The sequence below is a fragment of the Schistocerca piceifrons genome, chromosome 2 (genome assembly GCF_021461385.2).
Source record: "Schistocerca piceifrons isolate TAMUIC-IGC-003096 chromosome 2, iqSchPice1.1, whole genome shotgun sequence".
Taxonomy (NCBI): Eukaryota; Metazoa; Arthropoda; class Insecta; order Orthoptera; family Acrididae; genus Schistocerca; species Schistocerca piceifrons.
This window is the reverse complement of record NC_060139.1, coordinates 750,559,587-750,571,716: the sequence shown is the minus strand read 5'-3', so window position 1 is coordinate 750,571,716 and position 12,130 is coordinate 750,559,587. Positions and strand designations below refer to the sequence as shown.

General features: G+C 40.2%; 1 protein-coding gene across 2 annotated transcripts in view; it reads left to right on the top strand.

The window, feature by feature from the left end:
• LOC124775056 (serine/threonine-protein kinase mTOR) overlaps positions 1 to 715 on the top strand; it is a 269,759-nt gene extending 269,044 nt beyond the window's left edge. For both annotated transcript variants that reach the window (XM_047249846.1, XM_047249847.1), the window contains one exon: positions 322 to 715. In XM_047249846.1, the coding sequence (XP_047105802.1) occupies positions 322 to 337 (16 nt within the window). In that variant the 3' untranslated portion in view covers positions 338 to 715. The remainder of the gene's footprint in view (positions 1 to 321) is intronic.
• The last annotated feature ends 11,415 nt before the right edge of the window (positions 716 to 12,130 follow it).

Sequence of the window (12,130 nt, the reverse complement as noted above, 5' to 3'; positions counted from 1 at the left end):
CTACTTATTAAGGCTTATTCCACATTCCATTCATGTATAGAGTGCAAGGAGAATGTCAAAATGTTGTGTGTGTGGTCTTTACCAGGATTTCTTTAAGCAGGTCTATGAAATGGTTTATTCGCAAGATATGACAATGTAAACCTCAATGTTGTTGAAACTGATAAGTGTGTGGAGCCACTTCCGATTCATATGAGCAGTGTGAGGTAGGAGGGGGACTGATATCACTACTTTTGACCATGATTTACGGGTTCTCTCCTGCTTTATTATAAAAATAATACTATTTTTGTTGGTAATATTTTTACAATGCTTCTTTTATTCCAGGTGCCCTTTCTGGTAACTGCTAGTCACTGCAGTCTCTCTACAGTGAAGTCATTTGATTTAAGAACACTTAAAGCTAGTCAGCAGATTATGATCATATGTTTACAAGAAAAGTGTAATAGTCTGTGTGATGTGTAACTGGAAAATTAAAATCATAGCTACTGTAAATTTATATGTATATGTGATTGTATATAATTATGCATGTAATATATTCTTCAGACTGCCAGACATTTTTGAGACTGTATGAAGTACTGAGTGTAAGAACTTTCATTCCATTGTTATGTAAATTATATTCAGATATATTTTGTTGAATGCTGTAATAATGTTTTTTTGTGGATCAAGTGAATTGTAAAACAGCTCAAAACTTTATTTTTTGTAGATTAAGTGCTCCTTCAAGGTTTGAACATTCATCTCAAATTAATAAAAGAACAAATCTTTTGAAAAATCTTATCATGACAGACAGATGTGATGCACATTTACTTTATTGCTTATTTTTGTCTACTTACTGATGACTGCAAAAAGAAATTGCAGATATTTATGAATTGTAAGTTATAATGTGTGGGCCTTTTTTACATTAAGGTCCATCACAATACAGTCCAAAGAAGCAACTAAACACTATGAATTGCTGTAAAGGTAGTATTCAGAGTGAAACTTGCTTTCAGTAATTAATACTATTGTGTGGTTGACCTAATAGGTTTGTCAGGCACAGCCTGTGATGAATCATGTCATTACATTGCTGTCATCTGCCACTGTTGAAGTAGAATATCATGAGTGAATGGATGTACTTGGAGAGAGGGATAATGTGCTCTTCTTTATGAAATGAATAGCTTATCTGTGACCCATTTCTGTACATCCTTATAAGCAACATGAAGTAGGCCACTCCTTCTTGTGTATACGACATTCTCTGTGGAATGTTTCCCTCTATTATATTCTCTGTTAAAACATAGATTTCTGTTATAACAGGATGACCTGGCCAAATAGAGTGGTTCGTACCTACAGTGAGGCTAATTGGAGAGGCAAATCTGTGTTATCTGGTGCCCGGAAAACTGTACTATGTTTTGCACTTTTGTTATCTGTCAGGCTATCTACTTAGTAATGATGTTTAAATCATGTAAGGAGTGGTTGATCCCTGTTGCCTGTTTATGGTAGTGAAAAACATCTGCTTGTTTTTCTGTATACAAAGTTTTATTTGCAAATAGTTATCATTACAAGTAAAAAACCTTAATTTGTACAATATCAGACCAAATTTAGTCTCTTAAATTTCTGTGATTAATTGCAGGATGGATACATTGGAGGTGTGTTCAAACAGTAAGGTGACTATATATATTTATGGAAAAATATTTATTCACCATTATTCATGTTGTTCCTTTCAAAGTAATCCCCCTCAGATAATATACACTTATGCCAACACTTCTTCCAATCCTCGAAGCACTTCTCATAAGCACTTTTTGGTACAGCCTTGAGTACTTCCAGTGATGCAGTTTTTATTTCCTCAATCATTGAAAATCTTCGTCCTTTCATAGGTCTTTTCAGTTTTGGAAACAAGAAAAAGTTGCAGGGGGCCAAATCCTGGGAATATGGTGGCTGAGGCATGATTGTCATGTTGTTTTTGGCCAAAAAATCTTGCACAAGAAACAGTGAATGAACAGGTGTAATGTTGTGATGCAAAAGCCATGAATTTTTTTTCCACAATTCCAGGCATTTTTGTATATTGCTTCTCGCAGACGGCACGTAACATCAAGGTAATACTCTTCATTGACCATACAACCTTGAGGCAAAAATTCGTGATGCACCACGCCATGGTGATTGAAAAAAACAGTGAGCAAAACTTTGACATTTGATCAAACTTGGTGTGCTTTATTTTGGTCTTGGCTCTCCAGGATGCTTCCATTGGGAAGGTTGGGCTTTGATTTTGACATCATAACCATAAACCCATGTTTCACCACCAGTAATGACCCTTATGAACAAACCAGAATCATCACTGATGTCATTCTACAGCTCCTGATTGATGCTCATACAATGGTTCTTCAGAATCAGAATTGAGAAGTCTTGGAACAAACTTTGCTGACACATGTCTCATGCCCAAAACATCTGAAAGAATTGCAGGACACGAGCTGACCGATATGCCAACATCCTCGGCAACTTATCTTACCATAATTTGACGATTTTCCAAAACATCTTTCTTCACAGTTTCAACATTATCATCCATTGTTGATGTGCTGGGGTTTCCAGAGTGAGGTTTGTCACAGGCATCTTCTCAGAGCTTTTACCACTTGTAAACATTTTTTTACTTAGAGCACTGTTAACATTCCATTTTTCACACAAAATTTGATACAAATTCTTTGCTCCATTTTTTATAATAATTGAAAATGGCCAAGCACACTAACACACGTCTAACCTTCCTATCTGTCAAAAACAAATGAAGTATGCTGAACACTTGAAACTGTGAACATCTGTAGGGAAGTGTGTACCAACATAACAAAAAGTAAATAAAAAAAATCGATAATTGAATGTACATTGCCCGCACGATTTGAAAAGTCACCTTACTTTCTGAACAGTGGTGAACAGTTTTAAAGGGAATTTTCTTCCATTTTTCACGTAATGAAGCATTTAACTCCTTCACCACTGAGTGGGAGGAACTCTGGACAAGAATTTCTACTCTATAACCATGTTGTTGTTGTGGTCTTCAGTCCTGAGACTGGTTTGATGCAGCTCTCCATGCTACTCTATCCTGTGCAAGCTTTTTCATCTCCCAGTACCTACTGCAACCTACATCCTTCTGAATCTGCTTAGCGTATTCATCTCGTGGTCTCCCTCTACGATTTTTACCCTCCACGCTGCCCTCCAGTACTAAATTGGTGATCCCTTGATGCCTCAGAACATGTCCTACCAACCGATCCCTTCTTCTGGTCAAGTTGTGCCACAAACTTCTCTTCTCCCCAATCCTATTCAATACTTCCTTATTAGTTATGTGATCTACCCATCTAATCTTCAGCATTCTTCTGTAGCACCACATTTCGAAAGCTTCTATTCTCTTCTTGTCCAAACTATTTATCGTCCATGTTTCACTTCCATACATGGCTACACTCCATACGAATACTTTCAGAAATGACTTCCTGACACTTAAATCAATACTGGATGTTAACAAATTTCTCTTCTTCAGAAACGCTTTCCTTGCCATTGCCAGCCTACATTTTATATCCTCTCTACTTCGACCATCATCAGTTATTTTGCTCCCCAAATAGCAAAACTCCTTTACTACTTTAAGTGCCTCATTTCCTAATCTAATTCCCTCAGCATCACCCGACTTAATTAGACTACATTCCATTATCCTTGTTTTGCTTTTGTTGATGTTCATCTTATATCCTCCTTTCAAGACACTGTCCATTCCATTCAACTGCTCTTGCAAGTCCTTTGCTGTCTCTGACAGAATTACAATGTCATCGGCGAACCTCAAAGTTTTTATTTCTTCTCCATGAATTTTAATACCTACTCCGAATTTTTCTTTTGTTTCCTTTACTGCTTGCTCAATATACAGATTGAACAACATCGGGGAGAGGCTACAACCCTGTCTTACTCCCTTCCCAACCACTGCTTCCCTTTCATGTCCCTCGACTCTTATAACTGCCATCTGGTTTCTGTACAAATTGTAAATAGCCTTTCGCTCCCTGTATTTTACCCCTGCCACCTTTAGAATTTGAAAGAGAGTATTCCAGTCAACACTGTCAAAAGCTTTCTCTAAGTCTACAAATGCTAGAAACGTAGGTTTGCCTTTCCTTAATCTTTCTTCTAAGATAAGTCGTAAGGTCAGGATTGCCTCACGTGTTCCAGTGTTTCTACGGAATCCAAACTGATCTTCCCCGAGGTTGGCTTCTACTAGTTTTTCCATTCGTCTGTAAAGAATTCGTGTTAGTATTTTGCAGCTGTGACTTATTAAGCTGATAGTTCGGTAATTTTCACATCTGTCAACACCTGCTTTCTTTGGGATTGGAATTATTATATTCTTCTTGAAGTCTGAGGGTATTTCGCCTGTTTCATACATCTTGCTCACCAGGTGGTAGAGTTTTGTCAGGACTGGCTCTCCCACGGCCGTCAGTAGTTCCAATGGAATATTGTCTACTCCGGGGGCCTTGTTTCGACTCAGGTCTTTCAGTGCTCTGTCAAACTCTTCATGCAGTATCATATCTCCCATTTTATCTTCATCTACATCCTCTTCCATTTCCATAATATTGTCCTCAAGTACATCGCCCTTGTATAGACCCTGTATATACTCCTTCCACCTTTCTGCTTTCCCTTCTTTGCTTAGAACTGGGTTTCCATCTGAGCTCTTGATATTCATACAAGTCGTTCTCTTATCTCCAAAGGTCTCTTTAATTTTCCTGTAGGCGGTATCTATCTTACCCCTAGTGAGATAGGCCTCTACATCCTTACATTTGTCCTCTAGCCATGCCTGCTTAGCCATTTTGCACTTCCTGTCGATCTCATTTTTGAGACGTTTGTATTCCTTTTTGCCTGTTTCACTTACTGCATTTTTATATTTTCTCCTTTCATCAATTAAATTCAATATTTCTTCTGTTACCCAAGGATTTCTACTAGCCCTCGTCTTTTTACCTACTTGATCCTCTGCTGCCTTCACTACTTCATCCCTCAAAGCTACCCATTCTTCTTCTACTGTATTTATTTCCCCCATTCCTGTCAATTGCTCTCTTATGCTCTCCCTGAATCTCTGTACTACCTCTGGTTCTTTTAGTTTATCCAGGTCCCATCTCCTTAAATTCCCACCTTTTTGCAGTTTCTTCAGTTTTAATCTACAGGTCATAACCAATAGATTGTGGTCAGAGTCCACATCTGCCCCTGGAAATGTCTTACAGTTTAAAACCTGGTTCCTAAATCTCTGTCTTACCATTATATAATCTATTTGATACCTTTTAGTATCTCCAGGGTTCTTCCATGTATACAACCTTCTTTCATGATTCTTAAACCAAGAGTTAGTTATGATTATGTTGTGCTCTGTGCAAAATTCGACCAGGCGGCTTCCTCTTTCATTTCTGTCCCCCAATCCATATTCACCTACTATGTTCCCTTCTCTCCCTTTTCCTACACTCGAATTCCAGTCACCCATGACTATTAAATTTTCGTCTCCCTTCACAATCTGAATAATTTCTTTTATTTCATCATACATTTCTTCAATTTCTTCGTCATCTGCAGAGCTAGTTGGCATATAAACTTGTACTCCTGTAGTAGGTGTGGGCTTCGTATCTATCTTGGCCACAATAATGCGTTCACTATGCTGTTTGTAGTAGCTTACCCGCATTCCTATTTTCCTATTCATTATTAAACCTACTCCTGCATTACCCCTATTTGATTTTGTGTTTATAACCCTGTAGTCACCTGACCAGAAGTCTTGTTCCTCCTGCCACCGAACTTCACTAATTCCCACTATATCTAACTTCAACCTATCCATTTCCCTTTTTAAATTTTCTAACCTACCTGCCCGATTAAGGGATCTGACATTCCACGCTCCGATCCGTAGAACGCCAGTTTTCTTTCTCCTGATAACGACATCCTCTTGAGTAGTCCCCGCCCGGAGGTCCGAATGGGGGACTATTTTACCTCCGGAATATTTTACCCAAGAGGACGCCATCATCATGTAATCATACAGTAAAGCTGCATGCCCTCGGGAAAAATTACGGCTGTAGTTTCCCCTTGCTTTCAGCCGTTCGCAGTACCAGCACAGCAAGGCCGTTTTGGTTATTGTTACAAGGCCAGATCAGTCAATCATCCAGACTGTTGCCCTTGCAACTACTGAAAAGGCTGCTGCCCCTCTTCAGGAACCACACGTTTGTCTGGCCTCTCAACAGATACCCCTCCGTTGTGGTTGCACCTACGGTACGGCTATCTGTATCGCTGAGGCACGCAAGCCTCCCCACCAACGGCAAGGTCCATGGTTCATGGGGGGTCTATAACCATAGATGCCTTTTAATATAAATACAGCTAACTTGATAGGCTGGAGAGTGCAACTGCATATTCAACAGATGGTACCTGAATGGTGGTAACAGTGTGAATAGGGCACTGCCAACTTGAAGACAGTATTTATGCAAAATGTTCACATATTTGTAGAAAAAAGACAAATGTGTACTGGCAGTTTTCAATTACAGCCATGAGACTGTGAAAATATTCAAAACTGACAGCTGCTCAGTGAGCCTTGAAGATATCATGTTGCAAGTTGTTTATTCTAGCTATACTTTGGCCAGTGCTGATTCTGTGTGACATGCATTGATAATGGACTGAGTAAAGCTAACCACACACCGTATAACTGAGGTGTCGAGCAGTTGCTAGAAACACAAACCAGACTGAAATAACTGCTAAACTTTCAGACAGTGTTCTTCCTCAGAATAGTTAACGAACACACACACACACACACACACACACACACACACACACACACACTTGCATGCAATCGCGCACATGCGTCCTCACACACACCCAGAGCTACATTGTCTCATCTGGCTACATTGTTGTGGCACTGCAGCCAGTTTGCCCAATGGGGATGTTTCTTACACTTGTTTCCTGCTGTGTGCAAATAACTAGACCTCATAGAAAGCCCAAGGATCTCAGATTTTTCAACACCAATGTCAAGCAAACTACATGAATAAATATAGAGTGTACCTATGAGTGGCATAGAGCTGCAGGGGGCTGTACCAGAGGGCATCAGTTTTTCAGCAGAAAGCCTAAGCTGTGGTCACATCCTGTTTGATACATAAGTGTGCTGAGTATAATGAAACTGGCCAGTGTGCCTATTTTTGTCTTGAATTGTAGAATACGATACTTCCATTAAACTGATGACACGACCCAACGGAATCAAAATCATAACTTTGTGTTTACTGTATTTCTGGTAACACAACTTAGTCTTATATTTTTCATAAACAGATATGAAACATGAAATTTATGTATGAATTATTTTCAGAAAATTTTATTATTTTTTCATACTTCAAATTTAATTTGAAATTATGAATGCCATTCTAGAACTTCATATAATATGTTATTGCTTATGAAATTCTTTTGCTGTAAATTATCGATGCATTATAAGATGGCTGAAGTGTGGCTTCTTTTGTCTCTGTTCTTCTTCAAGTTGGTTGTTGTTGGTCTGTTATGGCACTAGTAGTTGCTGTTATGAAGCTGGTGTGAGAAGCAGTTATGGAGAAGACCTCATGAAGTTGTCAGATTCAAATGAATGGACAGCACCAGAACAGAGATCAAAATTATACTGAAATGTGAGATGAAGAAAATAAAAGGAATGATGATGAAATTTAATCATACAGTGTCCAAACTGTCAAACTTAATAACCTAACAATACTGTCTAGGCATTATTGTTTTCAACGAGCCAGATTATCGATGAGGGGCTATTAGAACCAAGAAGAGTAGATTATTTTAATTATTATTTCAAACTTCCTTTTCACTCTTAATGGCTGAACTGATTTAGATGGTACTATACCTAAATATAGTGCATGTGAATAATAATTGATTTTTACAAGTAATAAAGGCAACTTCATAATATGGCCAGTAGAAAAAAAATTAGAAAAAACACATCAGAGAGGAAGTGGGTAAACTTCCAGTCTATGACAAGAAACTCAGTACTTTCCAGATATCCTTGATAAAGTATTCAGAATCAGCCAATTTGAAGCTGTCAAACATGAACTGGCAAAGAGGAGATACATGTTTTCATTTCCCTTACAGAACCTACTTTCAAATTATGTCAAAAGTCAGTGGAAGGAGCCACAGGAGAGAAGAAGAGACCCAGTAGATCCAGTTGTCCCAAGAGAAGCTTAAAGTACACTCAAGCTGTTGTAGTATGTCACTATATAGTTCCAAGAGGAATTAACAGTATTATGGAAGTACCATCAAGTAGTTACAGCAGTATAGAGACTAATGCTTTGGAGTTTGCTATCAGCAGTGTCTACCGGCACCAGAGGACTCTCAGTTAGTTAGGTTTGTCTCTCACTGATATGCTCTTTGTCTCCATGAGTCTCGCACCAAACATGAACCATTCTGACCACACCTTTATATGTTGAGTACTGCAAACAGAAGTCTTATTCAACATTTAAATGCTCTATTACTAGCCGTTGTACAGCGAGTAAATGAGAAGTAGCCTACAACTGTGTTCTGCTCTGAGTGTGTGCAGAACCTAATCTATTCACTACTGTGTATAGGTACAGCATGAGAAAAAACAACTGAGATATATAAACAGTCAATGTTAACCATATTAATCAAATGTATCATTTCTGTTGATTACATTTGTTTTCTGTTCATATTTTTTGGTGTGTTAAATCATACTGGCAATGTTAGTTGTATTTTGCTGTGTGTCTAATTTTTGTACTCTACATTCATCTTTAAAATCCCAATACCCAACCGATGGTGAATTTGTAATGCCACTGAAGACCATAGCATTGGTTGGTCTGCCATCAAATGTGGTCTGCCAACCTTCCATGTGTAGCAATAACTGAATCTATTTTACAAAAGGACTATAATCTATTATACTCATAAACTGCACTGTTAATCACTGACAGTTCAAACATATGGTGCATAATGTTACCCCTTAGGGAAAATGCAGCAAGAGATGGGAGATATCACATTGTGCATGCTGTGTGTATGGGACATATTGAATGAGTCATTGAGTGAACAAGGTGAAACCAATTGTAGATTGTGGCTCATGTTGGAACGTATAAATGTCTATCATCTGGGGTCTGAGGCAATGCTTGGATCATACCAGTGACTGGCACAGAGGATCGAAAAGATGAGCCTTGCTTACAGCATTTCAATGAAACTTAAAATTTGCAATAATGCCTCCAAAACTGATTGGGTCCATCTGATTCTGAGCTGTGAAGGTGGCTTGAACCAGACACTTTGAAGGTTTTCTGACAAGCAAGCTTCCTGGACTCAGGCCGGCAGTAATGCTACCAGTCTGTTTCCACATGGTGGTATCAGCCAGGGGCCAGCTACACAATAACGCCAATACAGCAGATAGATTGCAGCACTGGCAGGCCAGTTACTACACCGCCAAGCTACAGGCCTGTTTTGGTGTACATAGTTGGAATCAGTGCCTCAGCGAAACAAGTAGGCATTGTAACTGTACAAATACCTTTTTAGCGAGGGGATCTCAGTTTGGTGGTGCCATCTACATGGGAAAGACTACACCAGGCACCGGAATCACGTGGTTCTGCAAGCACCAACCATAAGACTTGGCTTCCATCAATAAGGAGCAACTACTGGTTCTAAGTTCACACCATGGAATTAGTTCATACCATGGAATTAGCGCGTTCTAGCTGGTGGGCCACTTCCAGGCTCACTCCAGCCACAGCCAGTCTTCTGCCTGGGGGTGAGGCATGCTGCCATTTGAGTGCAATGTGGTGCAGCTGCTTTACCACCTACACCTGGGTGGGCATACTGATGTAGTATGCCTCCACTTAAAAGGCCAGGCACCAATGCTGAGGGTTGCATAACAAGAATCGAGGCAAATCTCTACACCCACTGGCGCATTCTGCCCTTAGTTGCGGAGCCATGCTAAGACAGCAGATACGCTGCAGACTCCATGTGTCAACATTCTTGCCCTGCAGCTGATGTCAAGCTGGTCAGAGCATTGTAGCTGTTTCCAAATAAAATGTATGACTTAATGAATGTTTTCTTGAATAATCACCAGTAATCACCCCAATGACAACCCATCGCCCGAACTCAACCCTGCCACCACTGAGGTCATCCACCCCAGGCCTTCATGTTTTGGTGTCTGAAGCATCCACCATCACTGTTGAGATGGACGCTACAGCCAGTCCCAGTGGCATGTTGCAGCCACAGCTATTAGCATTGAGGGTTACAGTGGGTTGAGTGGACAAATTGTTTGTTTCTCTCCTGCTTTTGCATGCCGTGGAGCTAGGTTCAAGATGGAACTGTCATCCTCACATTAAAGTAACACTTACACAGCCAGAGGAACCAGCTCATTTGCCACAGTTTTGAAGCAATATTAGGGACCCGTACCAAATAGGACTAATGGGGGATATTGAACATATACACAGAAGGACAACACAAATGGTCACAGTGGTCACAGGTTTGTTTAATCCATGGGAGAGTGTCACAGAGATGCTGAAGGAACTGAACTGGCAGACTCTTGAAGACAGACATAAACTGTCCCGAGAAAGTCTATTAACAAAGTCTTAAGAACTGGCTTTGAACAATTACTCTAGGAATATACTACAACCCCCTACATATAGCTCACATAGGGATCATGAGGATAAGATGAGAATAATTACTGCATACACAGAGGCATTCAAACAATAATTCTTCTCATGCTCCATATGGGAATGGAACAGGAAGAAACCCTAATAACTGGTACAATGGGACGTACTCTCTGCCATGGACTTCATGGTGATTTGCATAGTATAAACGTAGATGCAAATGGTTGCTGTCAGAGAAATAGGGCATCACCCAGTTTGGCTAGCCCGCTGACGAATCAAGCTGCTGCTAGTTTAGTCACTCCCTTCTCTGGCAAATCAACTAAAGATGTAGTATCTTTCCTGGATGATGTGGTGGCAGTGTCAGAGATTGAGTTTTGGATGGATGATTAACTGTTGCAAATGGCTAAATTAGGATTGACAGGCGAGGCAAAAGGCTTTGTTATATATGATGAAGAGTTGAGGAACACACTAACATATGAACAATTAAAACAATGTCTCCAGCAACATTATAAGAAGCAAATAGTGCAAGGTTCTCCCAGGAGCAATTGAGTGGAATGTCACAGCACAGAAACACAATGTCGTGTCCTAACACAGTATTGAAGGAAGACAGGGGTTGCTGGTCAGTCCACAATTCATAAGTGGTAAGGAGCAATTGCAGAAAGATACGCTTCCAGTAATGACACATTGACTGCTGGCAGCTGCGCCAAGCACTGTCACAGGGCACCTACGAGAAGTGTGGATTTTGGGTCTCGATAGGGTGTTCTCAGAAGGAGACTTCATGACACTTAGGAGTCTGATTAACACTATTTATCTGCAATCAGACTAACTACTAAAGTGAAGGCTAATCCTAAACATCTGAAATAACAAAGGGTGTAACTGTTTGCTCAACAAAAGTCAGTGTCTTAGTCCGTGGGATGAGAGCTAATGAAACAGCAATCACTAACAGCATTGCAAAGTACGAACTTTGAGAGCAGCACTCCAAGTGAGAAAAACAGACTTATTGGAGCTTATCCGAGGGTGGTGGTGGGTGACAGAGTTACCATGCCAGCAATCAGGCTGAGAACTCTGAAAACAAACCCATGGGCTTTTGAAGGATAGTAGTGGCACACTGTTTCTCCCTTTCTATAGGTGGCCCACCAATCTACCGGCACTTAACAGGCTTGGGCCAATCTGACAAATGGCTTTGCACCGCAAGGCCGCCTCTGGCCAACCACATTCAGATTCCTCCCCTTCTCGTACTCTGTAGATAGGGATATTTTTGTCCTTTACATAAACAGACTCCAAGTTTGGTAGCAACAGCACTCAGCTGGAAGATCACTGCCATTTGTATTATGGCCAGCAAAAACAGTGTTTTACATCAACTGACTCTGCCCTGAGACCTCTCATGAGTGGAGACCACTATCATAGCACTCTGAATTGTGTAAACCCACTGACATTGCAGTTCTCACAAGGGAAACTCCCCATGGCACTCCCCTCAGATTAAGCGGTAAGAGGGCACAGTGGACAGTGTGTCAAAAACTGAACCCAGATCAAGCATGATAACAAGAAGAATGTGTACTGGACTGTGAAAAAAACAACAACACAGA